The 26,913-nt window shown below is 39.7% G+C and overlaps 1 protein-coding gene across 15 annotated transcripts in view; it reads left to right on the forward strand.

Moving 5' to 3' along the window:
* The window catches only part of CCDC88A (coiled-coil domain containing 88A), a 68,671-nt gene that overhangs the window by 17,558 nt on the left and 24,200 nt on the right, over positions 1 to 26,913 (forward strand). For 12 of the 15 annotated variants that reach the window (XM_054290563.1, XM_054290564.1, XM_054290565.1 and 9 more), the window contains exons 5-19: positions 2,104 to 2,173; positions 5,661 to 5,719; positions 6,307 to 6,390; positions 6,944 to 7,084; positions 8,197 to 8,366; positions 12,078 to 12,159; positions 13,495 to 13,653; positions 15,559 to 15,705; positions 16,185 to 16,329; positions 16,895 to 17,079; positions 18,433 to 18,570; positions 21,300 to 22,370; positions 22,860 to 22,987; positions 25,823 to 25,964; positions 26,574 to 26,750. In XM_054290563.1, coding sequence (XP_054146538.1) covers positions 2,104 to 2,173; positions 5,661 to 5,719; positions 6,307 to 6,390; positions 6,944 to 7,084; positions 8,197 to 8,366; positions 12,078 to 12,159; positions 13,495 to 13,653; positions 15,559 to 15,705; positions 16,185 to 16,329; positions 16,895 to 17,079; positions 18,433 to 18,570; positions 21,300 to 22,370; positions 22,860 to 22,987; positions 25,823 to 25,964; positions 26,574 to 26,750 — 2,898 coding nt within the window. Of the gene's footprint in view, positions 1 to 2,103; positions 2,174 to 2,786; positions 2,910 to 5,660; positions 5,720 to 6,306; positions 6,391 to 6,943; positions 7,085 to 8,196; positions 8,367 to 12,077; positions 12,160 to 13,494; positions 13,654 to 15,558; positions 15,706 to 16,184; positions 16,330 to 16,894; positions 17,080 to 18,432; positions 18,571 to 21,299; positions 22,371 to 22,859; positions 22,988 to 25,822; positions 25,965 to 26,573; positions 26,751 to 26,913 lie in introns of those variants that run through there. The other 3 variants (XM_054290567.1, XM_054290557.1, XM_054290561.1) reach the window with 2 other exon arrangements.

The raw sequence follows: 26,913 nt of genomic DNA on the forward strand, positions 1-26,913 counted from the left end.
CTGAGAGCTGAGAGCACAGGAGCCCTGCCTGGGGCTGTTCTGGGGCTGGTCCTGGAGCCCAGCGAGGGGACAGGGCACCATTCACTGCACTGACACAGGATTTCCCTCGGGGTTGCCATCAGACACTGATGACTGTGGGAATTTAGGATTTTTAGCACTGTGTTAAACTAACTCTTTAACACTTCTCCTTGTGAGCTTGTCCGTGCTGGTTTGTTCCATGTGGTTTTGTAAGATCTGTGGAAAGCCTTCTCTCAGTTTAGTGAAAAATCACATCGGTGCTGTGGATGTACCTGTCAAAAACCTGCACTGGTGGGATGTAACATTCAGAATTAAGGTGTTATGTTAGATTAGTCACTTTTTTGTTTTTTTTTTTTTTTGTTCCTGTATCATCTTTGTTATTCTCTGGAATTACAGTTCTGGTCGTGCACCAGTAATTGGTGTGTGTACATTTCTTGGCAGTGTAGGAGCACGGAACTGTTCTCAGCAGTTAGCTCAAGATAAATTATTCTAAATTTTTGGTGGGCTCCAGAGGTTTAATCCAGTGAGTGTCCATGACTCTCAGCAGATTTGACTGAGGAGGTGAAAATCTTCAGTAAAATAAAAGCTGGTGAGCTGTGCAAGTTTGTGCAAGCAAAGCCAGTGCTGAGGTTAACACCAAGAGACAGAAAAGGTGTCAGACGTCTCTGGGGCAAGGCAGAGGTGTTGTAAGGAAACAGGTGATCCTGTCTGTTCAGGGCACAGCTTCTGCTTACTGCTGCTCATGCTCTGCTTTATGATAGCATCATGGAATTATTTGAGATACTACCAAAAACCACCCCCAAAAAACAACAAAAAGCCACTCTAAAAAGATGTGATTTTCTTTCATAATAGCTGTCAGCACTCATGAAATTCATTATTTTTTATCTGTTTTATATTGATTTAAAATATCCTGTGGTGCACTTCATGTCTTATTTTTGTTTGAGAATGGTCTTTATCAAAGTCTGAGAAATACAGGTGTCACAGTTGGTTAAATTTCATTATATTGAAGGAAGTCAAAGCTGTTTTCTCCCTCCTTATAATTTGTCTTAGGCATGTCCAGAGGGAATGTATATTTTGCAGTCTACTGTTAATCAATTCAGGTACAATATTGATATTGTATATGAGCAGGTGGGAACTTTCAAGTATGGTTGTAGCTAGTAATTTCTACTGGTGTTTTTTAAGAAATATTGGGGATTTTTTTCATTTTGACCTAAGGCAAGTGGACCTGTGTTAGGTTGATGCTTACAGTGACACCTGATGTGTGCCCTGGGCTCTTTTGGAATGTGTTGCTTTTGAGCAGGAACATTTTATATAATAATGGATCTGTCACTGTGGAAAAACAAAAAGCCTGACTATAGGATGGCATCTGCTGGGAACAAATATCTGGGAACAGGAGAAAGACTACTCTGCTTCAGGAGAATTAGGCTCTGTCTAGACTGGGGATTTGACCCGATTACAGCCATTACAGGAGCTCCATTGATGGAATCCATGGCGCAGATAGGCAGAGCTGCTGCCTGGTGTGTGCCACTTCCCAGCTAAAATTCCATGGGATTGTGCACACAGGGTTTGTACCTTTATATTCACAGCTGGCCCAGTGTCACTGCCGCAAAAACCCCTGGGATTTTCACATCCACCTTTTGGTGAGGCCAAAGAAACTGTGAAATAATGGAAATAGATCTTTTTTTTGCAGTAGAAATGCACCTTAGAGCCAATAAAACAAATATATATCAATGGGTTAGTCAGGAAAACATGAACATAATAAATTGAAAGGGTTTTGCTGCATTCTGAGACTCAGGATCTCGTTGGCTTAAGATCCCTAAGCCGGCTCATTGCCACGAGAGGATTTTGCTGTGTGAGATGATTGTGCAAACCAGTAAAACAAAGCTTCTGTAGAACTAACTCTTATTTGTTAGTTGTTTTTTAATTAGAATGCAAATAAGTATTATATGAGTTGTATGCATGAAGTCCTGAAAAATATTAAAACTGTTTAATTAATCCTGATTTCTCTTTAATGGCTGTTGGCATTTGATGTTTGCTTTCATTCAGTACATGTGATGTAAATAATGTTTTAATTAACTTTTATAGGAGACTTTGCAGCAGTTGATCATGATGTCTTTGCCAAATGTGCTAATAATTGGCAAAAATCCTTTTTCTGGTAAGTTTATTTTTGACTAAGATAAAAATGTATACTGGTGTGATCGTTTATGTTCTTTCACTGGAAATAAAATTCCTGAAGGGTTGAGCCTTTCAACAGAAGATTGTTTATCAAAGAAGTGGTTTAAGAATGATGAGTAATGATTTAATAATTATTTTCTTTGTCCACACAAAGGGTCCACACTCTAAAAAATGTGTTCTGTCACAGCCTCAGCCCTGGCTTTCACTAGGATTTATACTGAGCACAGTGCATTTTCCAGCAATGAGTGAACCACAAAGTTAAAGTTTCATGTACTCCCAGCTACTGCACCTCCAACTTTCTTTACCTGTCACTGCTGAGGGAATTGGCAGTCCAGTGCATCTCACTTGATCCAGCTCCTGATCCTTGTTTCTCCTTCCCCCAACCTCTCCTGCTTCTCTTGCATCCATACCTGAAAAATATTGCAATTACCTTCATGTTTTCTCCCCTGAACTGACACTGTCTTCTCCATGCTCCCACCTTCTCTGCTTCCAGCTCTGAGAGTTGCAATTTTCAGACCAAGAAAATTAGCCAGTGTGGATCCAGCTGCCTGTCCACAGCCTCTTGGGGACCTCTGCACCTTGCTCTCAATTCCAGCAGCACGGAGCAGACACACCTGGCCTGCAGGGAGCCACTGTGGATTGGGCACAGTTTGTTCCCCTAGGTGTCATGTGCCCCAGGTGTTGTCCTGCTGGCGTTCTGCCACCTCAGCAGAGAGGTCAGGAACTGCTCTTCCAGGCTGTGTGGCTTCCCCTGGCTGCTTTGGTTTCTTTGGGATGTCTTCTCTGCTGCTGTGTCTGTGGGCCAGGGGGTTCCTCATGAGCCAGAAGAACCATCTGTGTTTCCTCACTTCCCAATCCCAGGGCTCATAACATTGGTATTTTCCATATCCCATCTGCACATATCCCATCTCTGTAGGTATCTTGCTTTAATTCTTGTGGGTTTTACTTTCTGCTTCTGAGCATTGCTGCTTTTGCTTCAGAGGTCACAGCTTTTTCAGTTTTTACATGTGCAGCTGCTGTCATATGCACCAAGAAGTGTGAATGTGGTCTCCTCCTTTCCAAAAGAACAGAATGCATCGTGCTTTTTTAATTTTGATTCCAGACTCTCTTAAGGTTTTCAAAAGACTCCATGGATTTGCCTAGAAAGCAGATTTACTGGAAAAACAGATTAAAAACAACCCCAGCTCGTAGTATTGTTTTGTAGTGACATTTTTTATTCTGTTCAAGATACTGAGAGAAAATGTTTTAACAATATTGTGTAGTATAAAATGACATTTCACTGAAAATGCACTATCAAACCCCACAGAGATAATAATGCATTCAGTTGTATACATCCAATTTTATGGTTTGGTCATTTTTAAAGAGTTGTCTTTGTGTTTTGGGATCTGTGGTTTGGCAGTTCTGCTGGTGTGTGCTTTGCTCTTCTGTGGGGATTTTGTTGGATTTGTGAGACAGTTTGGACTTTTCTGTTGTGTAGCACTCACATTTTTATAAAATGGTTATGCTTGGGCAACATTGTCAAAGGTGTTTCAGTTTCCTGCTGGAGTTCTACCACAGAGTTTGGTCTGAACTAGAATATTGACCTGTTCTTCTGGGTTCTGTCCAGAACCTTTCCTCTTTGAAAGTTAGGGCTGCTCTTGCTGTGTCACTTGGAAAAGGATCTCATCCCTACATTGGATTTTTAAGCTTTTTTTAGGCAGGTGCAGGGAAATGAACCCTAAGGGATCTTTGGAGACACTTGCTGTGTAAATCTGGTTGCATCAAGGCAAGCCTCAGAGTAAAAGTCAATTCCCTGATAAAGACTTGGATTTGGTCCACTAAAACTGAGGCTGGAGGTGTCATTTTTCACAGGGATGTTTCCCAGTTTTTCCCCTTTGCACTCAGGGAATGATAAGTAGAGAAATCCCCGAAGATGCCAAATTGCAGAGGCAGTTGGCTCATGGAGGAAAATGCAGGGAGAAGGCTGGAGGTGAGGTTGGGTAAAACAGGTCAGCAGGAAAATAAAAATAAAACAATGAAATCAGGAAATATTTCCTGAGCTGATTGGCAGGAAGGCAGTTGGAGGAGAGAACTGGAGGAGAGCTACAGCCTGTGACTGTAAGTGTTAAATTAAATTACAGAGGGATAATGATGGGGCACAGGGGAAGGGGAAAGATGAAAGTTCATGTTCCTGAGGGAGCAGGGCAGGGAGGATGGAAAGTCTGGAATAGGATGAGCACAGGGAAGATCAAACAGTGACACAGGGTAGGGACAAGGTTCAGCAGCAGGTTGAAGGGGGTAAAACAGAATCATCTATTTCAGTGTTTCTGATGGAGGAAAAGGAAGAAGAACAGAAGATGAGGGAAGCTGAGATGGTTCAGTATTTTGCTCTGTTCCTTCATGGAATGTGGGGGAGAGACAAGGAATCAATATTCAGGCAGGTGTTTGAAAGGCAGTCAGTAGATGAAGAGTGAAGAGGAGCTTAGGGATTGCTTAAAAATTAAGAAAATGTGATTAATTTATTGGGGTAAGTGAATGCAGGCTGTGAGCTGTTGTATTCTCCTGTTGCAGTGTTCCTGTTAACCTTTATTGATAAGACAGAAAGCCAGGTGGAATTCCCCTTCTTCAGCTGAAACACATTCCTTGATGGTTTTTCTATTTCTCCATAAAAGACTTCACAGCTCGAGCCTTTGGGATACAAGAAGTCTGAATAAATGACTGAAAATTTCCCATTTGAATCTATGTTTTTTGTAATGTATTTATACACCTGAGAAACCTCCTGAAAAGTTGCAATATTCCCTGGTCATATGTAGCTCCCTCCAAAAGCAGCAGCTTGAGTCAATGCCTAAACTGTTTTGTCATCCTTGAAGCATTTGCTTCATGGCATTTATGTTCTAGATTTAGAATATATTTCTAAATTTAGTAGCAAGAGGAGGACATTGTCAACGTAGAAAGTAAGAAACATTTTTATTAATCTGTAAACAGAGTTCTTTAACTTAAGCTTCTTTAGGAGATTAAGATGCTTAAGGCCAGATTTGGAAATACATTTTGATTTTTTGGATGTGCAGATGAATATCTAATACAGCTTTGTAAGGAATTGAAATGAACTTGTCACCTCAACTCTTCCAATTTGGGAGTGACAGATAATTTAAGCACTTTTGTAACTATCTTGAGAGACCTGAGATTGCCATTGAAAACTTGATTGCAGGTCTCCAAAGCACTTCTAAAAATGTCACTCTGAAGTTTTGCTTGTTGAAGGGCTCATTTTTGGTTTTTTTTCCAGTTGAAATTGATGTGGCTGTTGAGGTGTTTGGTTACTCTGGAAGTTAAATGGCAAAAAGGACTGAGGTGAAAGCTCCTCTGGTTCTTCTGTAAACTAGGTTAACATAAATGATGTGGAAATAACAAGAAAACCTGTTTTCTGAGGGATAGGGGAATAAGCTCTAATTACAATTCTCAGTTACCATTTTTTCTTGCTTTCTCCTCAGAGCCAGGTACTGAAGAAGTAAAAAAGCTCCTCCTGCTTTTGCTTGGTTGTGCAGTTCAGGTGAGTTTAATTGTGTTTGTCTCTATGAAACTTTGAATTACTGATCTCTTTTCTTACTATTTTAACACTTGGGGTGGTGTAAAACTTCTTCCTTTGGTGGTACAACTGCATTCCTTGAAAAATTAGAATATTCTGATTTTTAATTAAATGGCTACAACCCTACAGCTGTTATTGCACAAATACCTCCAATACCACCCTAATGGGTTATTAATTTCAGTAGTGTTAATTACCTGATACTGTAAAGAAAAGGAGGAAATGGTAAAGTGCTGAAAATTAACTCACTGCACTGTTTCATGTATTTAATAAATCACAGCATTTGAATAAGTAGCAATTTTAAGAAACCTTTCTTTTACTGTTTCAATTTGATTTTCCTTGTATCATTTAATTAGTGTTGAAAGTTATAATTACTGTAACATGGCATGAACCACGGATTTACTGGTCACCTGAATTATTGGATAATAATTTAGTCATGTGGCCATTGCAATGTCAGCTTTAGAAGTTTTAGCTCTGAAGAAATGCAAAAGAGGAATGGAAATACTTGCCATTATACATGTAAATGTGTATAAAATAGATGTCTCTATTTTTAGTGTCAGAAAAAAGAAGAATTTATTGAAAGAATCCAAAGTCTGGATTTTGATACCAGAGCAGCTGTTGCAGCCCATATTCAGGAGGTATTTTGGGGGAGTTTTGCTTTTTATTTTGGGTATTTTTTGAGATGGAATATTGCATTGCAGGAGGGGAGTTGCATGTGTTCAATGGCAAGTAAATCACATATGTGATTTGCATATTGAGTGGTTGTGGTAAGCAAAAAAGGCTTTATTTTTTCACTTGATTCACAAAAAGATTTAATGATTGAGCATTTTTGGGTTTTATTTTTAGAGCAGTACCAGAAAGCAAATTTGTTCCTTCAAGGATTTCTTAGTTACATACAGCAAATTTAGTTTAGTGAAATCTTTATATGCAAATTTCTTTATAAAATATAATTCCAATCAAATGTATGTGGTAGGTAATTTATAATGTTATTGTCACCAGAAGGACAAGGTGCTGCTTCCAGATGGACAAAAAACTCTTCCTTTACATACAATTAAATGTATTTTAAATGTTTTTTCATACCTTATCCAGAAAACTTAACCTGTAGAGTTGCAGCTTTATTTTTTTTATTCTTCCTTTTTACTCCTAAAATTCCCAGAGGAATTTCTTTCTGTTTCATTTCACCCCATGTAGGTAACTCATAATCAGGAAAATGTGTTTGACCTGCAGTGGATGGATGTCATTGTGCTGACACAAGAGTATGTTGAGCCTCTCCTGAAAAATATGGCATTGCATTTGAAAAGGCTTATAGATGAAAGAGATGAGCACTCAGAGGTATGGACGTGGCTTAAGAGAAATACAAGAAATCTTCTTTTTCTGAGATAATGCAGCTCAGGATTGTTGTAACTAACAGTTTAATTTTCTGCTGACGTGTTGAAGCAAGGATTCCTGACTGCCAGAACGTTGTTTCAGGGACTTCTTCTGTGCACATTTGTTTAATAATGTAGGAAAGATAAAGCTGGAATAAAGTAGGAATGATAAGAGGCAGTCTTTTCCACATAGCCAGAGTGGGAAACAACTTCAGCATTCATCAGTAGCTGAAAACAAAGAATCCAAAGCTGTATCAGCTGCATTTACCAGGAATCAATAACCCATCAGTTTGCGAGGCAGTCACTGAAAGCTGTTCTATTCCCATGTCCTGCTGTCCAGGTTTGAGGGGGATAAAGCAGAATCCTTACCAGGAGAGGAGGTTTTGCAGGCTTGTCTTGGGGCACACTTGTTGTACTGTGTTAGAATCAGGGAACAGAACTGTATTTCCTACAAAGTTTGAGTTGTGAATCATCTTGATGGTCCCAGATTTGCCCCTCAATGGAGTGGATGTGTCAATGTTGCAATTATTCCAGATATTCCTTTGACAGTTCTTCCAGATCGCAGCCTTGGTAGGAATACAACAGAGGGGAGAGGATGGGGGTGATGCCTTTGTTCAAAGCAAAGGAAAAATACTTTAAACTGTGAAAGATTATCATATTTGGCTAACACCTTTATTTATAGTGGGAAATAGGAATATTCCTGTAGGTCTGGTGCTTTATTTGGTGGTCAAGGATGAAGAACACGACTTTGTTTAGAGATAGATGTTTATCTTTATTTTTAAGAGGTGATGGTTTTCAAGGAATTCACACCTTTCATTACCCAGTCCATTCTGAGTAGTGGCCATTTTGTGGGCTTAGAAGTCTGAAGTGAAAAAAAAAAAAATTAAAACAGCAGAAGATGCTGTTCAAAAGCTGTGGCTCTTTACTTCAGGCATCGAGGTGCAGGTAGAGCTTTGGATTTCCTCGATGGCCAAAACCTTCCCATTGTTGTGGTGCCATTGCAGTGTTTGCTGTGAATGACACCCAGAGGTGGCTCTGTGAGTGCCCCTCTGGACTTTTCCCTGTTCTGTCCCTCAGACCATCATTGAGCTGTCGGAGGAGCGGGACTGCCTGCGCTTCCTGCCGCACGCCTCGGCCGCGCAGTCGCCGTGCGGCTCCCCCGGCATGAAGCGCACCGAGAGCCGGCAGCACCTGAGCGTGGAGCTCGCCGACGCCAAGGCCAAGATCAGGAGGCTCAGGCAGGAGCTGTGAGTACAATTCACCCTCATCCTTTCCACTCATCTGGTCCTCTTCTGACCAAGTCACAGAATCACAGAATGATGAGCTTGGAAGAGACCTCTAAGATCGCTGAGTCCAAGCTATGCCCTAACACCTCAGCCAGAATACAGCACCAAGTGCCATGGCCAGTCCTTTTTTAAACACATCCAGAGATGGTGATTCTATCACTTCTCTGGGAAGAGCATTCCAGTACTTTGTTTTTCTTTTGGTAAATTTTTTTTTTCCTAATATCCAACCTATACCTTCCCTGATGTAGCTTGAGACTGTGTCCTCTTGTTGTATCAGAGACCAACCCCCACCTGTCTACAGCCTCCCTTCAGGAAGCTGTAGAGAGCAGTAAGGTCGCCTCTAAGCCTCCTCTTCTCCAGGCTAAACAGCCCCAGCTCCTTCAAACGTTCCTCACAGGGTTTGTGTTCCAAGCCCTTCACCAGCCTTGTTGCCCTCCTTCTCATCCTGCAAGGCACAGGGAATTTCCCCAGGATCTGGTACAAGTTATTCCTGGCTTCAGCAGTCACAAGACACAGTTGTTTCTGTTTACTGGTATGGCTTGACCGTGTAGACCTTCAAAAAGCTTTTGAAAGTTTGAAGTTTTGAAAGTCTACATGGGACGCACTCAAGCATCTCACCATCCTTCCCAAACTGAGGGGCCCAGAAATGGACACAGCACTCAAGGTGTGGCCTCACCAGCACCGAGTACAGGGGCAGAATGACCTCCCTGCTCCTGCTGGCCACACAATCCCTAATGCAGGCCAGGATGCCACTGGCCTTCTTGGCCACCAAGGCACTTTGCTGGCTCATATTCAACCACCCAGGTCCCTTTCTGCCTGAACACTTTCCAGCCATACTGTCCCCAGCCTGTAACTCTGTCCTTTCAAATGTTTTTTTTTAGTTATTGCTCCCCAGGAGGGGTATTTTTATAACACAAGAAGATTTGTGGACCCATGGGACAAATACAGCGTTTCATCTGTGTTTGTCTCTGTTTGTATTCATAATGATGTTTTGACCTAAATTTTATTCTCTGACGTCCCTGAAATCATGGATTAAAGGTGGAAGTCTCACAAATTGTCAGCATTTTGTTCTCAAACCAGGTGATCATTAAAAGGAGATGATGCAGGAGGGATTCCTTCTCTGCGGCATCATTTGGTGACCTGTTTCTATCAAGAAATACTCACCTATGGTTAATTCATGGTTTAAAATCATTGCAAATAGGACAAAAATTTTCCATTAGAATGCTTTCCTATCTCCCACCTCTTTTGTTCCTGTGTAAAAGATTTCTTGTCTGCACAACACTTACTTGCACTTGAAAACTGCTCCTGATTCTGTAGGTTTCTGTGGGCTCTTTGTCTTCACAGTCAAGGAGCAGATCTGAGCAGAGTGAGGAGTTATTTAAGGAGGAGATCAATAACAGACCTGTGGAGAATCTGCTTCTCCCTGTAGTAATGTGTCAGTTGTTTTAGCAGAGTGAAGTGTGTGTGTTCTGAATTAAAATGCTCCATCTGAAGAGATTCAATATGTGTAGAAACAGCATAAATAAAGATGTATCTTTTTTTTTTTTTTAATTCAGCTATGGGAAGAGGAGACAGGTAAACTAAATCACAAGCTGAAGGTAGCATAAGTCACAATTCAGAGTTTGTTGATCAGATGATTTCTAGCTGGCTGGATTAAGGATCTTGTTGATTTACTCAGAGGATCCCCTTCCCCCACTACAGCATGGTCCTCATGAGGAACAGAGGACAAAAGCTGGGGCTCTTTTTCCCTGATGTCTGTATTATTGTGTGTCTCCTGCAATGAGCCCGCCCAGGATATTCTATAAACAGCTGCACCAAGAAAATTAGTGAAAAAATTGCTGTTATTAGTTTGATTGACAGTTAATAGATAGCCTAAACAGTGAACACTGGTATGTTCTGTATAATTTAGTCCAATCCTCTCCAGTCTGTAGCTGAAGCGTGCAATTAGGGCAGCACTGATGGCTCAGAACAGTCCACATTTTGCACTCTTATTTGAATTCAGTTGGTAAATAATTTCCCTTTACATGTAGCAGTATCTTAAAATACCAGACTTGGATGAATTAACTTCTGTCTGCAGCATTTAGTGTTAAATGCTGCATCTATTTGATAAATTTTAAATTACATTAATTCCAGACTTGGAAATACTCAGCATAAAATTTATTTATAATCTGGTTTTGGCAGTGAACCTTCATACCTGGTTTAATATGCAGGGTAGCTGATGTAATTTCCTATAAAAGGTCTGTAAAGATTATTTTTCGGTTGGATGCAAACCAGGGAGTACAGAAACCCCAAAGAAGGAATTTGCACACCTCATTTTCTGAGTGTTGGGTTCTGTGTGTTCCCATGTAGAACAATAACAGCAATATGATGCTGATGGGAAAGTCACAGAAATCAGGAATAAATTTGTGTTTGTGCCTGGTTTCTGAGCACCTCTGGAGGGGGAAAGCTGTGACAGGGATGTTGCACTGAGCTGTGCAGAGCTGAGCCTCCCCTGCTTGTAGGCTCAGTGACCTTTTCCAAACAATCCTTTTCCAAAGAGATCATTCATGGTGAAACTGGCTCATGTTTGAAAACAACTGCTCTAGTTTTGTTTAAAACATACCTAATTTTTGTTGGTATGATTGCTTTGACATAGCGTTATACATTTCAGTCCATTAAATTTCCTTCTTTCCCCCTTTCCTACTTTAGTTTCTTACTTGTATTCCAGAATGTGGAATAATACAGTAACACATTTGAATATGCAGTGTATCTTTTAAGAATATTCAATATTGGCAGGTTTTTCTACAGCAAATGTTTGTTCTGAGGTGCAGTGTAATTTTTAACATCTCTTTGTCTGTGAGAGAATTAAATACTTCCTTTGCACTTAGTCATGGTTTAACAAACTCATTCTTTAAGGATTGGGAAATGAGTTGGAAGTTAAGAATGAGTCATGTAAGAATTGTAGAATTCTATGTCAAATTGTTTTTATCACAGGTTTCTGAGTAGACTAAAACAGACACTGTGTTGTCTCCATAAAGTTAAAATTCATTATGTGTTTCATGAAATTATTGAGTTTATTAAGCAGTATCTTCTTCAATTGAGTCAAGACACCTAAAACCCTTAATTTTGCTCTGCAAGAAAAGGAAAAAGTACAGAGCTATAAAAGTGCTTTTAAAGTTGGCTTTACTTGATTGTGACAAGGAGTCAATGTCTGGTTGTCCTGAAGAGAATTTGGACCTTTTGAAATGTGTAATTAGAAATCATTTTGAGTTGAGTTTTGGATGTGGATCTCCTGGTACCCATTCATGTGTAATGTCTGTGAATTTTTACACAAAATCCCTTACTGCAAAAATTCCTTATTTTACACCCTGTATTCTGCTCTGTGTGAGTAGGAAACGACAATTTAAAGCTATGAAAAGTCTAACAACATTTAAAATACTAGATAAAATAACATTAAAATGTTATTTAAAATAACATTTAATATATTAGATCTTTATCTAATACTTAGTTTTCTAATAAAACCCAAAAGAATAACTAAATCTTAGTAGCAACCTGAAATTTTACACTCTGCTGTCCCTGAAATTGTGGGTTAAAGGTGGAAGCCTCTCAAATCTCAGCATTTTGTTCTCAAACCTGGTGATCATTAGCAGGTTTTGTGGCCATGTTTAACTGGTTGGTGTTTTCTCCTTCAAGTGAGGAAAAGACTGAGCAGCTGCTTGACTGTAAACAAGAGCTGGAGCAGATGGAAGCTGAACTGAAGAGACTTCAGCAAGAGGTGTGGGTTTAATAATTTTATTATTTTAAGGAAAGTTGCCACCACCAGAACAATTCACCACTCTTTTTTGATATTAAGTATATTTTCATGTTTATTTTTTTATTTTGCATTCTGAACCTGACCTTGTGTAATTTATTCCTTTATTTGGTATATTATGATGGAAAAAAATACCCTAACTTAGGTTAGTATTTCTTCTCTCATTTTTTTGTTATTTCATTCAAGCAGTTTGCTGCCAGTGCATCCTCTGAAAGGATCTTCTTAAAATGAAAGTGCTCCAAATTCTGTTTTTTCTTTATATTTTGTGGTGATAATGAGGGGAAAAACCTTAAATACATCTTAAATATACAATTTTAAAAAATGCTCTGACTTGGGTTGGTATTTCTCTGATTTGTATTGTTTCTTCGTTCAAGCAATTTGCCACCAGTGCATTCTCTGAAAGGATCTTCTTAAAGTGAAAGTGCTCCAATTCTGTCTGATTTTTCTTTATACTTTGTGTGGTGATATTTAAGGTTTTTCCCCTCATTGCATCATAAATATACAATTAAAAAGAATGCCCTAACTTAGGTTAGTATTTCTTCTCTAATTGTTTTATTTTTTCATTCAAGCAATTTGCCATCAGTGCATCCTCTGAAAGGATCTTCTTAAAATTAAACTGGTCCAATTTTGTCTGGCTTTTCTTTATACTTTGTGTGGTGATAATGAGCGGAAAAACCTTAAACACATCATTAATATACAATATATGGTGTGGTCTTGTGGTGTTGTGAGGGTCCCAAGGACGAGGTGAGAGATGAGTTCTCTCATCTCTCTCATCTCTCATTTAAGTTCTCTCAAATTCTCTAGAGAATTTGACTCTAAGACTCTATTGATTTAGTATGATATGATAAACTATAGTAAACTAAAAACTAAAACTATACAATACTAAAACTATACTAAAGAAAGAGAAAGGATACATCAGAAGGCTGGACAAGAATGACAATAAAAACCTGTGACAGACCACAGTCTGACACAGCTGGACTGGGATTGGTCACTGAGTAAAAACAGTTTACGTGCTGGGATAAACAATTCTCCAAATCACATTGCAAAACAGCAAAACTGAAGCTTCTCAGGAGGAAAAATCTTGGCAAAGGGATTTTTCAGAAAAATATCATGGTGACACTATATATATATGTATATACACATATGTATATTTATATTTATAGTGAGTCCTTCGAAAAGCCCGGTGCAGTTGCCTTGGCAATGCAATCACCTACAATCCTGTACAATAGATTGGATTTTTCATGGAATTCTCAGAGTTACCAATACCCCTGTGCATTCCTGTCTCTCCCCGTGTCCCAGAACATGAACCTGCTGTCGGACGCGCGCTCTGCCCGCGTGTACCGGGACGAGCTGGACGCGCTGCGCGAGAAGGCGATCCGCGTGGACAAGCTGGAGAGCGAGGTCAGCCGCTACAAGGAGAGGCTCCATGACATTGAGTTCTACAAAGCCAGGGTGGAGGTGAGTAAATCCAGGGGAAAATCACCCACAGCCACTGTGGGTGCACCTGGGGGGTGGGATGGACGGAGATGAGAGATCTCTGAAGCCAGGTGGTGGAACTTGGGGTTTATTGCAAAGGGCCTGGGTGCAGGGGCCTGCTGGGACCTGCCAGCCACAGTTCAAAGCAGCCCGAGAGAAGAGAGGGGGAGAGAGCATGAGAGGGTGAGAGAGTAAGGGAGTAAAAAAGGTAAGAGTGCAAGGTTCCCATTACAATACAATAAATCTTCTGTGTTGAATATTCTAATTCTCACTAACCAATCTAGTATAATATACAAACCCCATAGCATTTACTTACAGCCTATAAGAATCATTACATTACCATACTGTGTTACATTTTAAACCCTAAAAACTCCTCTTGGGACCCCTTCTGCCAGGCTGTAGGATCTGCCCTGACCCTTGGAGCTGTCTGCAAGCAGAGGGTGTTGTTCCATCAAAAGGGGATTACCTTTAGCCAGCCACACCATTGTTTTCCAGTTGTTCAGTAACTGAGGTATCTCAAAGCTTGCTTTCATTTCAGTCTCACTTATAGTTCCTATATTCTCAAAATCTTTTGCCAGACAATCATATTTATAAGGCTTTCCTGTTTCATCTTCCCCAACAAGCCACCATTCTTTAATGTGGCCTCTGCTGGGTTTTGGGGTATCCCTAGCACGCTGCAGCAGGTCTGGATAGCACAGTCCTGCTCAGCACAGCCTGTCCAAGCTCCCAAGCATTCCCATGTCAGAATGAGACATCTGTGCCCAAGACATCTGTGATTTTGATTATGACCCATAGAGCAAATTACCAACCTTATGTGAAGATCTGCAGGCCACGAAAGTGTAAGTAGAATAATAATCGTTTTGTCACAAGGTAGAAAAATAGATTTTTTTGTGGTTTTTAGAATGGGGGTTCAGAGGGTAAGATGGAGGAGTCTGGGTGTGTCCAGCCTTTCCCCTTCTTAGAGGAACTTAGAGTTCTGGCATGAATTAGTAATTTAGGAGGCAAATCAACATGCAGGAATTTATCAGGCCATCATTCTGTCTGTAAATGACAAATTTGATGGGCAAGTGCCATATGGTATAAAAATCAGTAAAGGAAAACAGATTAGTGCACAGGATTTGACAACAGTGGAAGTTTCATTTTCATAGAATGTTTAAACTAATAAACCCCCTAAAAATCGTTTATGTGTTTTCATAGCTGGTAAACTATTGGATATTTTAAGGATTCTTCAATACAGATAAATATTAATTAGTTGGGTTTGCTTCATAATAATTATGAGTTAACTTAATATTTGTGTAGGGAGGAATATGAAGGATATTTATGTGATCCTTTTTCAGATTTTGCAGCTGATTGTGTGCTGAAGTTTGAAAAGGTTTGTGTTTATATCATGAGGAAAATTGCCAATTATGTATTTTACACATTACTTTCATCAGATGCTATTAAAAAAAATCCTCTATGTACCAAAATTAAAGCTGCTCAGGCCCTTTGAGAGTGGCTGGTTGTATTTTAAGATTGTGGGTGCATTTTCAGCAGCATGGCCTGACTTTGGGCCCAGTGGCCTATAAACCTAATTTTGGGCTGTACATGTGGTACCTCTTTCTAGATCACAGCCCAAATCACAGAGATCCTGATGGTTTGATTATAATTATCAACACCTTATTTGTTCTTAATGACTTAGAGAGTATTTAATTTATATCAAATTTTATTTTTACAGAAATTCATGGGTTGCATTTATATGGAATTGCTGCAAATGTGTTTTTTATAAAAGTTTGTTTCAGCTCCCAGTTTTAGTTTGGGTTTCTGGAAGTGGTTGTGTATCCAAGTTTGCATGAGCAGGGGAATGCTACTGGTTTGGGATTTATTTGTTGTTGTTTTCCATTTTTGCAGGAGTTAAAGGAAGACAATCAAGTGTTGCTAGAAACCAAGACAATGTTGGAAGATCAGTTGGAGGGGACCCGAGCTCGATCAGATAAACTGCACGAGTTAGAAAAGGAGAATTTACAGCTGAAAGCAAAATTGCATGACATGGAGATGGTGAGTGGCAGAGGCAACTGATACACACTGAATTTAATTTCCTTTTTTAATAAAAGTCTTCAAAATAGCAAAGAGAAGGAATGTGATGATAAATGCAGAGATTCAAGAGCAATAGGTTTGATTTTTTTGATGTGAATCAGCTGTCACTTAAATATTGTGTTTACCCCATGCACTTTGCTTCCTAATATTTAGAAAGAAGTTAACTTTGGAAGAGTAGGGAGTGATTGCTGGAGGTTATGAGGAGAAGAGGTTCTTTGTAATCTTCTTTTTACAAAAAGTTCTTCAAATCCCTTTCAAAGTTCTCCCAGCTTTTCTCAGTTCCTCCCCATCTCAGTGTCTGGCAGATCAGAAAAAGCACTTTGCCCTTCCCTGTGACAACATAATAAAGATAATACAATATAGACATCAATAGAATATAGATAATAAAATATTTTGCACCTATTGAGACTTCTCTTTTAACCTGTGAAATCATTTCCAAGGAGCGTGATATGGACAGAAAGAAGATTGAGGAGCTCATGGAGGAAAACATGACCCTAGAAATGGCTCAGAAACAAAGTATGGATGAGTCTTTGCATCTTGGCTGGGAGCTGGAGCAGATAAACAGGACTACTGAACTTTCTGAAGGTAAACATGAGTGATTGAAATTGAAATCTCAGAGGCTGGGTAGCATTGGGAAATTAAATGTATTTCTGAAGTGTTGTTCTCTGGAGAAATGCTGATTCCCATGTGTCCATTGAGATACAGGCTGTCCATGAAAAGTCTTGCCCAGTTAAATAGTTGTGTAAACCCCATAAATACCTGGAAATTGCATTATTTGCCATTCACACTTGTGTACTCTGCAGCACAGATCATGATTCTTCTGGCTTTGCTGTTCTCCAAGTTAAGGAGAAGAGCTGTGGTGAGAATTTGGATTCTTCAGTACAACATGCTTGGATACAAACTGGATTCTGTGCAAAGCACTTGTGGAATTTGGAGCCACATCCTGAGTTGTGGGAAACAAATCTGTCCTGTGATTAGGAGAGTAGAACATATTTTGATTTCTAATATTTCTAATCCTGATCAGCTCTGGTCACCAAGAGGGCATTGGAAGGACCTTCAAAGGCTGTTAAATCCTCTAAAAATGCAGAATCTGAACAATTCTGGCTAATAAGTCAGCTTTTATTTGAATAATGGTGTTTTTCTCCTGCAGTGCCACAGAAGTCACTGGGCCATGAGGTGAATGAGCTGACATCCAGCAGGTTGCTGAAGCTGGAAATGGAAAACCAAAGTTTGCTGAAGACTGTGGAAGAGCTGCAAAGTGCAGTGGGCTCTGTGGAAGGCAGCAGCTCAAGGATTCTGAAAATGGAAAAGGAAAACCAAAGACTTAGCAAGAAGGTAAAGGTCAGGGTGTGCTTGGGTTGTGTGAGAGCTGCCTCATGTTCTCTGCTGTTTTCTTGCTAAAGGTATTTTTATGAATTACTGTTATTTTGGGTAAGGCATTACAAGGGTCTGAGTGGAGTTACAGTGTTTGTAAGTTTATGGTAAAAAATAAAGCAACCTCCAAGAGGTTTTTCTCTTTTTATTATGTGAGAGTGTGACCAGTTGATGCAGAAAGGTCTTAGACCAGTGAGGGGAAAAAATTATATATTGGAGATACGATGAGTAATAGAAGTGGTTTAGAATAGTAGAGAGCATTAATTTTGGTAATTATGAAGCAGAAGAAGTGTGTGTGCAGAGGTGGAGAGTGAGTGATGAGTCTGAGCTGAAAACTTGGTCCTGTGTCCTCATTTCAGCTGGGGGAGGGAGAAGGTGGGTCAGGGAATTGATAAACAGCTCAGGAGGGGAGTTTGTCAGGTTTAACTGTGCTCAGCTACAGGACTTTGCTCCTCAAATTTGTGTATCAAATAGAATAATTTAGTCAGTGGTATTTGTAGGGAATAAAAATTAGGAAAAAAAAAAAAGCTGGGGCTAATTACAGTGGAGTGAAAATGTCTAAAATTCCTGAAATAGCTTTGACATCAGCAGCTACTTCAGGTGAAAGACTATTCTTAGAGTGGCTAAGAGATAATTTAAAAAAGAAAATTAAAGAAATCCCTACTGCATTCTATGCTTCCATAAGCTTCTGATTCCTAAGAAGCTGCTGGTTTTTTTTGGAGCAGCCTCTGTGCTGTGCCAAAAGAAAGCTGGGAGGTACAAAAGGAAGGAATAGAAGTACACAAATATCATTCAGGTCAACTTGTTACCACTCAAATGTGGCAGAGAAATCATGCTTGGGTATTTTAAATTTTAAATAGCTTTGCTCTCTGCAAGTTGGAAACACTTGACAAAACAAACTCATATCTTCAATTCCCAAGGAATCATCTTAATTATCTCTTGAAACAGTTAAGTAAGATCAAACAACATTCAACCTTCCTAAGTTAAAAGGGTCTTGGAGGAGTAGTATAAATCTCACTGAAATGGAATTTTAAGAGAAAAAAAAGATGCTGGGGGAAATATCCAGAGCCTGAGAAAATCTGACCCTTTTTTTTTTACACTAAAGTACTTTACAGATAGTGTTCTGAGCCAGGGAGAAAATTCTGGCAGGAGTAAATGTATTCCCAAAAGAAATTAATGCTTCAATTAAAGATTAGAAAATTCTGTTTAATTCTTTCCCTTAAGCTTCTTTATTCATTTCTGTAAGAGTGCCTTCAACCCAGCTAAGACCGTCATTCTTAAGTACATTTTCAAACTTTTTGTTTCTCTTCCCAGCTTGAAGAGCTGGAGAATGAAATTAGCCAAGAGAAACAAAGTCTTCAGAACAGTCAAAATCAGAGTAAAGATTTGCTGAAGGAAAAAGCCCAACTTGAAAAGACACTTGAAGCACTTCGAGAGAACTCCGAGCGACAAGTGAGTAGCACGACCCGAAGTTTTACTGCTGCTTTGTGCTCTGCTGCTCCCCTCTTGGAGGCTTTTACAGACATAAAGGGATTGGAAATGCAGTGGATTTGCCAAAAGGAGGTTCCTGCAGGAAAACAGCTTTGCTGGGAGCTGCAGGCAGTGAGAGACGTGACTCATTTCTGGCTGGAGCTTTCCTGTGGCTTCAGAGCTTTGTAACCCTCCCACAGCTTCATGGAGCTGCTTGGAGGGTGCAGCTCAGCCAGGGGAGAAAATTGGGAACTTTGGAGAGAGGCCAGACACCTCCCAGAGGAGGAGAGCAGGTCCCAGGAACTGGCAGTGCTTGGAGTAATGTTGGAGTAACGTTGGAGTATTGATGGGAATTCCAGCAGCCCCAGGTCCAGCTCCATCATTCTGCCCTGCACTGGGAGGGGCTCCTGCTGTGAGCACCTGGATTGATTTGTGACTGCCAAAAACTGGCATCTGAATATCTGTAAAAGATGTACCTGATGGACACTGGCACCTCCTGAGTGGAAAAAGAGTTCTGGAATTCCCAGATTTAGGAATTGAGTCCTTCAGAACTAGAACTGTGTGACCGTGTTTGCAGGGGTCAGAGGATGAGGGAAGGGACGAGGATCTGACTCCATGTTTCAGAAGGCTGATTTATTATTTTATGATATATATTATATTCAAACTATACTAAAAGAATGGAAGAAAGGATTTCATCAGAAGGCCAGCTAAGAATAGAAAAAGAATGACAACAAAGGCTTGTGACTGACTGAGACAGTCTGAGCCAGCTGACTGTGATTGGCCATTAATGAGAAACAACCACATGGACCAATCCCAGATGCCCCTGTTGCATCCCACAGCAGCAGATAATCATTGTTTACATTTTGTTCCTGAGGCCTCTCAGCTTCTCAGGAGAAAAAAATCCTAAAGAGAAGATTTTTCAAAAAATATCATAACTACAGAACTGCTGTTAGCTTTTATAGATTCTATTTATGCCCCCTGATGACATGGCCATTTAGTTTAATTTAAAGCGCAGTATTCTGAAATGCAGAATATTATATTTCCAAAAGTGCTGACTATTTTTGAAGGCCATGAATCAGTAAATGGTATTCCAAAAACTGGCATCTGAATCTTTGTAAAGATGTACCTGTGCCTGATGGACACTGGCACCTCCTGAGGTGTCTGCAGAGCAGCCACCAGGAAAAAGAGTTCTGGAATTCACAGATTTAGGAATTGAGTCCTTCAGAATTAGAATTGCTGTTAGCTTTTATAAATTCTATTTATACCTCCTGATGACATGGCCATTTAGTTTAATTTAAAGTACAGTGTTCTGAAATGCAGAATATTATATTTCCAAAAATACTGAATGTTTTTAAAGGCCATTAATCAGTAAATGGAATTCCAGAAGGAAGAAAAGAGGGAGGTGGAAAAAAAAAAAAAAACTTGGCATGGAAGGTTTGCTTTCATTTAAAGATACATATCTTGTTTTGGGATGGATATTTTAGTGGGACTATTTCTGCTTTAAAATAATACACTTAAAGGCAACAGCATCTTCCATATCTTTTCCAAAATCCTGTGCTGACACTTACTGCAGTTACTGACACTTAGGAGTCATTTGGATGAGATAAAATTCATTTGATCTCATCCAAAGTCCTGGAGTCATTTGTCAGGATTTTTTGTAGAATTGGGATTATAGAAGCAGAATTCATGGACATGATTCAGTGCCACGGCAGGTGCTCCAGAGCTGTGTTTTAGGCACCTGTTAAGGAGTTTCTGGTGAATATTCCAGAGCAGTTTGTCATTGCTGGGAGCAGAGGATCTGTAATTAGTAGTTCCATTCAGATTTCACTGTGGGAGAACAGCCTGTAATTTTCTCAGTCTCTTTCATTGCAAGCAGCATTTTTGCTTTTCTCCCAAACAATTTATTGTTGAAACATCCCTTACATTGGGTTATTAGTGTACATTTAAATATTGATCCAAATAGTTTTGCTGGATTTTGCTGTCTGGTGTTACATTCCCAAATAATTCCAAAAGATTTGGAGCAACCTAAAAAGTCAAGAAATACTGAAAATTAAGGTGTAGGTTCTGCCTTTATCCTTGAGGTAGATCTGGGAAAGTGTTTCCTAGGAAAATAATTCCAGTATGATTTACTTTCTCTGAAGCTGGTTTGGAACAGAATATCCAAAGGTTGTTTTTACCTCAGAAATCAGGGTAACTTTGGTGTGTTGCTTCTCAAATTGTTGTTGAATGTGATCAGGATTCCCTCACCTCCCACCCCTCACCTCTACTTTTTCCAAATGAAATAAAGAGAATTCTGTGGCTCCCACACCTGCCTCCATCTCAGGTTTGGCTTAGAACTTGCTGCAGTCCTGTTCTTTGTGGACACACAGCTCTGGAAATCAGTGTGTGAGAAAAAACAAAGTAAACATGGGTAAACACAAACGAAAGTTAAATTTGCTAGGAAGTAGGCAAAGCTTTCTTTTGATTTGTGCTTTTTTTAGTTTTATGTTTATCTATTCATATTCAAGAGGAAGAGATTTGAAGATTTACTTTGTTGTTACACTTGAAATAATGTTTGCAATTCTTCACATAAACATTAGCAGAGTAAGAGATTTTCTTTAACTTTAAATAAAAGATGACTATGATATGATGAATATCTTTCAGTTTATATATTAAAGCAATTCCTTGTTGGCACATTGTTTATCACTTTACCATTTTTCTACCCAAATTAGATTAAACTCTTAGAACAAGAAAATGAACACTTGAATCAAACTGTGGCTTCTCTAAGGCAGCGCTCACAAATCAGTGCTGAGGCAAGAATGAAAGAAATTGAGAAGGAAAATAAAATCCTCCATGAGTCTATCAAAGAGACCAGCAGTAAGTTAAATAAAATGGAATTTGAAAAAAAACAAGTCAGGAAAGAACTGGAACACTACAAAGAGAAAGGGGAGAGGGCAGAAGAATTAGAGAACGAGCTGCATCGTCTGGAGAAGGAAAATGAGTTATTACAGAAGAAAATCACCAACCTAAAAATCACTTGTGAGAAGATTGAGGCCTTAGAACAAGAGAACTCTGACCTGGAGACGGAGAACAGAAAGCTGAAAAAAACCTTGGATAGCCTGAAAAACCTCACTTTTCAATTGGAATCCTTAGAAAAGGAGAATTCCCAACTGGACGAAGAAAATTTAGAGTTACGGAGGACAATCGAATCCTTGAAGTGTACGAGCATTAAAGTGGCACAGTTACAGTTAGAAAATAAGGAGCTGGAGAGTGAAAAGGAGCAGCTCAAAAAAAGCCTTGAGCTGATGAAAGCCTCTTTTAAAAAGACTGAACGCTTGGAAGTCAGTTACCAAGGCCTGGACACAGAAAACCAAAGGCTACAGAAAGCCCTGGAAAACAGCAATAAGAAAATTCAGCAATTAGAGAGTGAATTACAAGATTTAGAGACTGAAAATCAGACCCTGCAAAAGAACTTGGAAGAGTTAAAAATCTCCAGTAAACGCCTGGAGCAGTTGGAAAAGGAGAATAAGTTGTTAGAACAAGAGACTTCTCAACTGGAAAAGGATAAGAAACAGCTGGAAAAGGAAAATAAAAGGCTTCGACAGCAAGCAGAAATTAAAGATAGTACCTTGGAAGAAAATAATGTCAAAATCAGTAATCTGGAAAGGGAAAATAAATCTCTGTTTAAAGAAATAGTTGTGTATAAAGAGTCCTGTCTGCGCCTGAAAGAGCTGGAAAAGGAAAATAAGGAGCTGGTGAAAAGAGCTACCATTGATAAGAAAACCCTGGTCACTTTGAGAGAGGTAAACAGAGGAGTTTCCATTCCCATCATAATCTGTGTATAATGTGCAGGAATTGTATCTGGGTGTCTGATCTGGGGTTTTACTCTGCATTAATCTGTGTACTGTTAACACCTTTATGCATTAGATAATCAAAATTTCTATAATCAGTCATGGAAAGGAAGAATATCGTATTGCTGGGATGTTTCCCCTTCACTGACATGTTCCAGACCAAATTTAAAGGGAAATTCTAAAGAAAATCTTAAAGGGAAAGGAAGAGAGCACAGGGACATCAAATTCTAGGTGCAGTGTAATGTCTGATCCAGCTGAAAGCTGGCAGCTGCAAGGAGACTTAAGGCTGAATTATTCCAGTCATGTAGGGATAAAACACCCTTGTCTCAGCACTCCTAGAACTCAACATTACATTATTTTATTTTGCTGAATTTTTTACTATTTATTTTGTTTTTATTATTTTATTTTGCTATAAATACTGACTAGTTTTTTCTGTGCAAGGACTTGGTGAATGAGAAATTGAAGACTCAACAGATGAACAATGATCTGGAAAAACTGGCCCATGAGCTTGAGAAAATTGGCTTGAACAAGGAGCGTCTCCTGCACGATGAGCAGAGCAGTGATGACAGGTGAGAATGACAAAAGGACAAATGAGGATCTTTTTTATTCTCAAAGTGATTTTGCAGTCTGGTTCTGTGCATACTCTTAACATTTTTAAGGCACACTCATAGACCCAAAAAGGAACTTGGTATTTTTGGAAATTAATTAGTTGGTGTGCTGCTTTCACATTCAGCTGACTGTGACAGTGAGTTGCCACTTTTTGTTGCTAAGAGACTCATTGAAGTATGTCAGGAGATACAGTTAATTATAATTAAAATGTTTCATGCTCTAGTCAGCAGCAGCAACAGCAGCAGCAGAAGATAATTAGCTCAAAGTAATTTTTTTTCCCTTTTTGTCTGCCTGTCTGACACAAATGGTTTTTTGTAACATAGTGATTACCTTAAACTGTCTCACTCTTTCCTTGCAACCATTTCCTTCTAATTGTTCCATCCTGAAGGAAAAGCTGCATTCCCACTCACCCTGGCTGGGAAGTACCCAGTGCTTGGGTGTCTCCAGACCTTGGTGTGGCTCCATCACTCCTGCACACCTGCACTGCAAAGCAGCTGCTGCCCTGACATCTGTCTCCTCTGCTGCATTTTCCTCCTCTGCCTCATCCTGCAGGGATTATGGGGAAATTGGTGACAGTGTGAGCTCCCAGCCAAGCTTTGCTGTGCAGATTCACCAGTGCAGTTCTGCTCTCATGATTTGTTATTGCAGCTGATTGTCCTGAGCATGGAGATTGATCTGGGGCCTTCTGTGTGCAAAGGAACCCAAATAACACCTGGGGTTTGAATGCAGCTGGGGTTTGAATGCAGCTTCCCTTTCCCAGTGCTCTGTCCCAGAGTCCTCTGTTTTACCCCTCTTGATTTCTGCTGGTGGCTTTCACCTGCTTTCCTCAGCTCCCACATAAGTTCAGGAGAAGTTCTCAGAGCTCGAACTGGTTGGATTTGTTCTGATTTAAGCATGTCTGTATCACATACAGCACTTGATAAGCATTTAGTGTGTCCTTAGGTAAATACACCCAATAAAAAACACCAGATCTTGATCAAGGTGAAACTTAAACTTAGCTGAAGCCCAAATGGAGCAACATTTAATCAAGTTCTAGGTTAGAGGTGGTTGGGCTCTGCTGCTGGTTTGAGGCTTCTTCCCAAGCTCCATGTGAGCTGGAGGATCATGAAAGGACAATGTTTGCTATCAAAGTGAGAGCTAGGATTGGTTTGAAATTTTGCTGTGCCCATGAATATCCTGATTTTCCATTATTCTCAACTTCTTCATTCATCCCAAAGATACCTGGATTGTTTTCCTTACATAACAATGCATAGGTGAGTCATTGCCAGCTCTTCCATCAGGGCTGTGAAAAGCTGGGTTCATTATGGGTAAAATCACTTCTCAGTGGAGTTTTTCATCTGCCTCTGTCATTCTGGTAATGGAAATTAAAAATGTACCATTTTCTTCCTCCTGGTTGGAAAGAGCTGCTTGTGCTTTTTAAGGAATGATCTTTGGTAGCACCTCAGAGTCTTTCTGTTAGACAGAGGTCTAAACTGTCCAGGTTTTATGAGTTAACTTGGAAGTGTTTCCATGTCCTCTTGCCTGCTGTCCTTGGACAAACAGATTTATGGATTTTGATCTGAATCCAAAATAACCCAGCTTGCAGTCATATTTAAAAATGTGTACCATCTTTCATTGTTCAAAGTGTAAGTGGATATTGCATCTCTGCTATTATTATTTTTCCTCCTTTTTTTTCTATAGAACTGTGCCATTTTTCAGTAGCAGGAATTACTTGTAGTCAAATCTGTGCTTCAGCTCAAGAAGGTGAAAATTCTGTATATTCTACTGGTCACAGGCTGCCTACTATTCCATAAATCCTTGGGAATGAGTTGTCAGATCTGGAATTCTCAGATTCCCCTGGTGCTGCATGATGCTGCTGGACAGCTTTCTGCTTATTAATTCTCTTCCCATTGGTCTTCTGCTCCAGTTCCTGACTGGATCTGATGCCATTGTCCATTCAGGAGTCTGCTGCACTTTATTCCCTTCACTAAACTGATGGATCCTTCAGCAGCCAGGATTAGAAAGGGGGATATCAGGGTTGGGTTTGTTTTATCCAGCTGTGGGGAGGAGTGGGGTGTTCTCCACATTCTGAGCCACACACAGGGACTGAACTGCTTAGGAGTGATTAATGAGTGTGGGTTGTGGTATTAATGAGTTTGGTTTGTATTTTCCATAAAGAATGTGCAGTTCTAAATCAATCCAGTTTAATCTGACCACTTCTCTCTGATATTTTGAGGGGTTTTAGGTGCCCTACAGTATCATGAATGTGGTTAAAAATGGAAGCTTTGCACATCAAGGGTGGCAGCAGTCTTAAAATACCAGCAGCTGTGCTGAGTGAGCAATTTGCACATTGATGCACCAAACAAGTGTGCACCTGCACAGGGCTGTGCTCCATCTCCTGCCCTGGCCTCCCTTTGGAGCTGCAGGAAATGGGAACTGATGAAAATCTTGCTCTCCAAATACTTCACATCCTAATTGAGTTCAGGTCCCTGCTGGATGGGCTGGAGTGGAGCCAGAAGGAATCCAGGCACCTCTCACTAATGGTGCAGAGAGACCCAGCACCCCCTGGTGTGCCTCAGTTGGGCTTTTTCTGGGTCTAAAATGTTTTAAAAGAAAGGAGGAGTCAAAAATTATTTTGACAACCATTTCTGGTTATTTTTGACATAGAACTTGCTGTGGATGCTGAAGTGTCTTCATACTTTTGACCACAGCACTCAGAGATTTTTGAGTGTAGCTATGAGTCTTTTCTAGAACATTTTGAAATGTAAATACCTGGAATAATTATTTAAAATACAGACTCTTTTGTTGTTGGCCAGTAGGTACAAGCTTTTGGAGTCTAAATTAGAATCCACACTCAAGAAGTCTCTGGAAATAAAAGAAGAAAAAATTGCAGCTTTGGAGGCTCGTTTGGAAGAATCAACAAATCTGAACCAGCAGCTGCGTCAGGAGCTGAAAACAGTAAGGAAAAAAGGGCATTTTTCTGGATATTAAATGAGCTGGTGTTATTCCTACACTTTTTGGGTAAGACAGCAAAAAATGGGCATCATTCAGGTCATAGAAAGCAGGACAAAGGTGTGAATGCTTTTAGGACTGTGACTGCTTTTAAGACTGTGTTGAAATCACATGAGAAGTTGTTGAGCTTATTCACTGGCCATGAAAATGTCAGCTGGATAAATAACCTGGAGTTGATTTGATTTAGGATGTCATTTCCAGTTACATTTTCTGGCCTACCTTGAGCAGCCTGAGTGGATTGGTTGAAAAAGGAGATTCTGTCAATTCAACCAATTCTTCATTGTAGAATTTTAGTATAAAAGTTGAGCGGTACAATTAAAAACACTGAAATAAAATATATAAAATAGAGGTCTGCTGTTTGTTGGGGTTAAACTGTCCATATCCATAAATAATTTGTACATCATCTTCCCAAACATGCAAAAACCAAATTTACAAATGCAGTAAAAGCACTTCCTGTTCTTTGAGAAGGGTCATGGTCAGGTAATAAAGTAATAAATTTGGAAGTACAAAATGGAAAATTCTAAACCTAACCTAAGTTGTCCTAAATAATTCCAGGTGAAGAAGAACTACGAAGCTCTGAAGCAAAGACAAGAAGAGGAAAGGATGGTTCAAAATTCTCCTCCAAGAAGTGGAGAAGGAAATCAGTCTGTCAATAAGTGGGAGAAAGAAAATCAGGAGACTACTAGAGAATTACTGAAAGTGAAAGATAGATTAATCGAGGTGGAGAGGAATGTAAGATGTGTTTTAAATATGGTTCTGGTGGTAATAATTTGTGGTGAGCTGTTGCAGTAATGCAAACGAGGGTGCTGTGAAGACAGTTCAATTTATCACCTTGTTTCCATCCTGGGCACAATCTGAATTAAATGCAGTGTGTGTAGCAGCTGGATTCTGCTCT

The sequence above is a fragment of the Melozone crissalis genome, unplaced genomic scaffold, assembly GCF_028551555.1.
Source record: "Melozone crissalis strain CALT ecotype California unplaced genomic scaffold, PUWL_Pcris_2 ptg000081l_1, whole genome shotgun sequence".
In the NCBI taxonomy this organism is placed as follows: domain Eukaryota; kingdom Metazoa; phylum Chordata; class Aves; order Passeriformes; family Passerellidae; genus Melozone; species Melozone crissalis.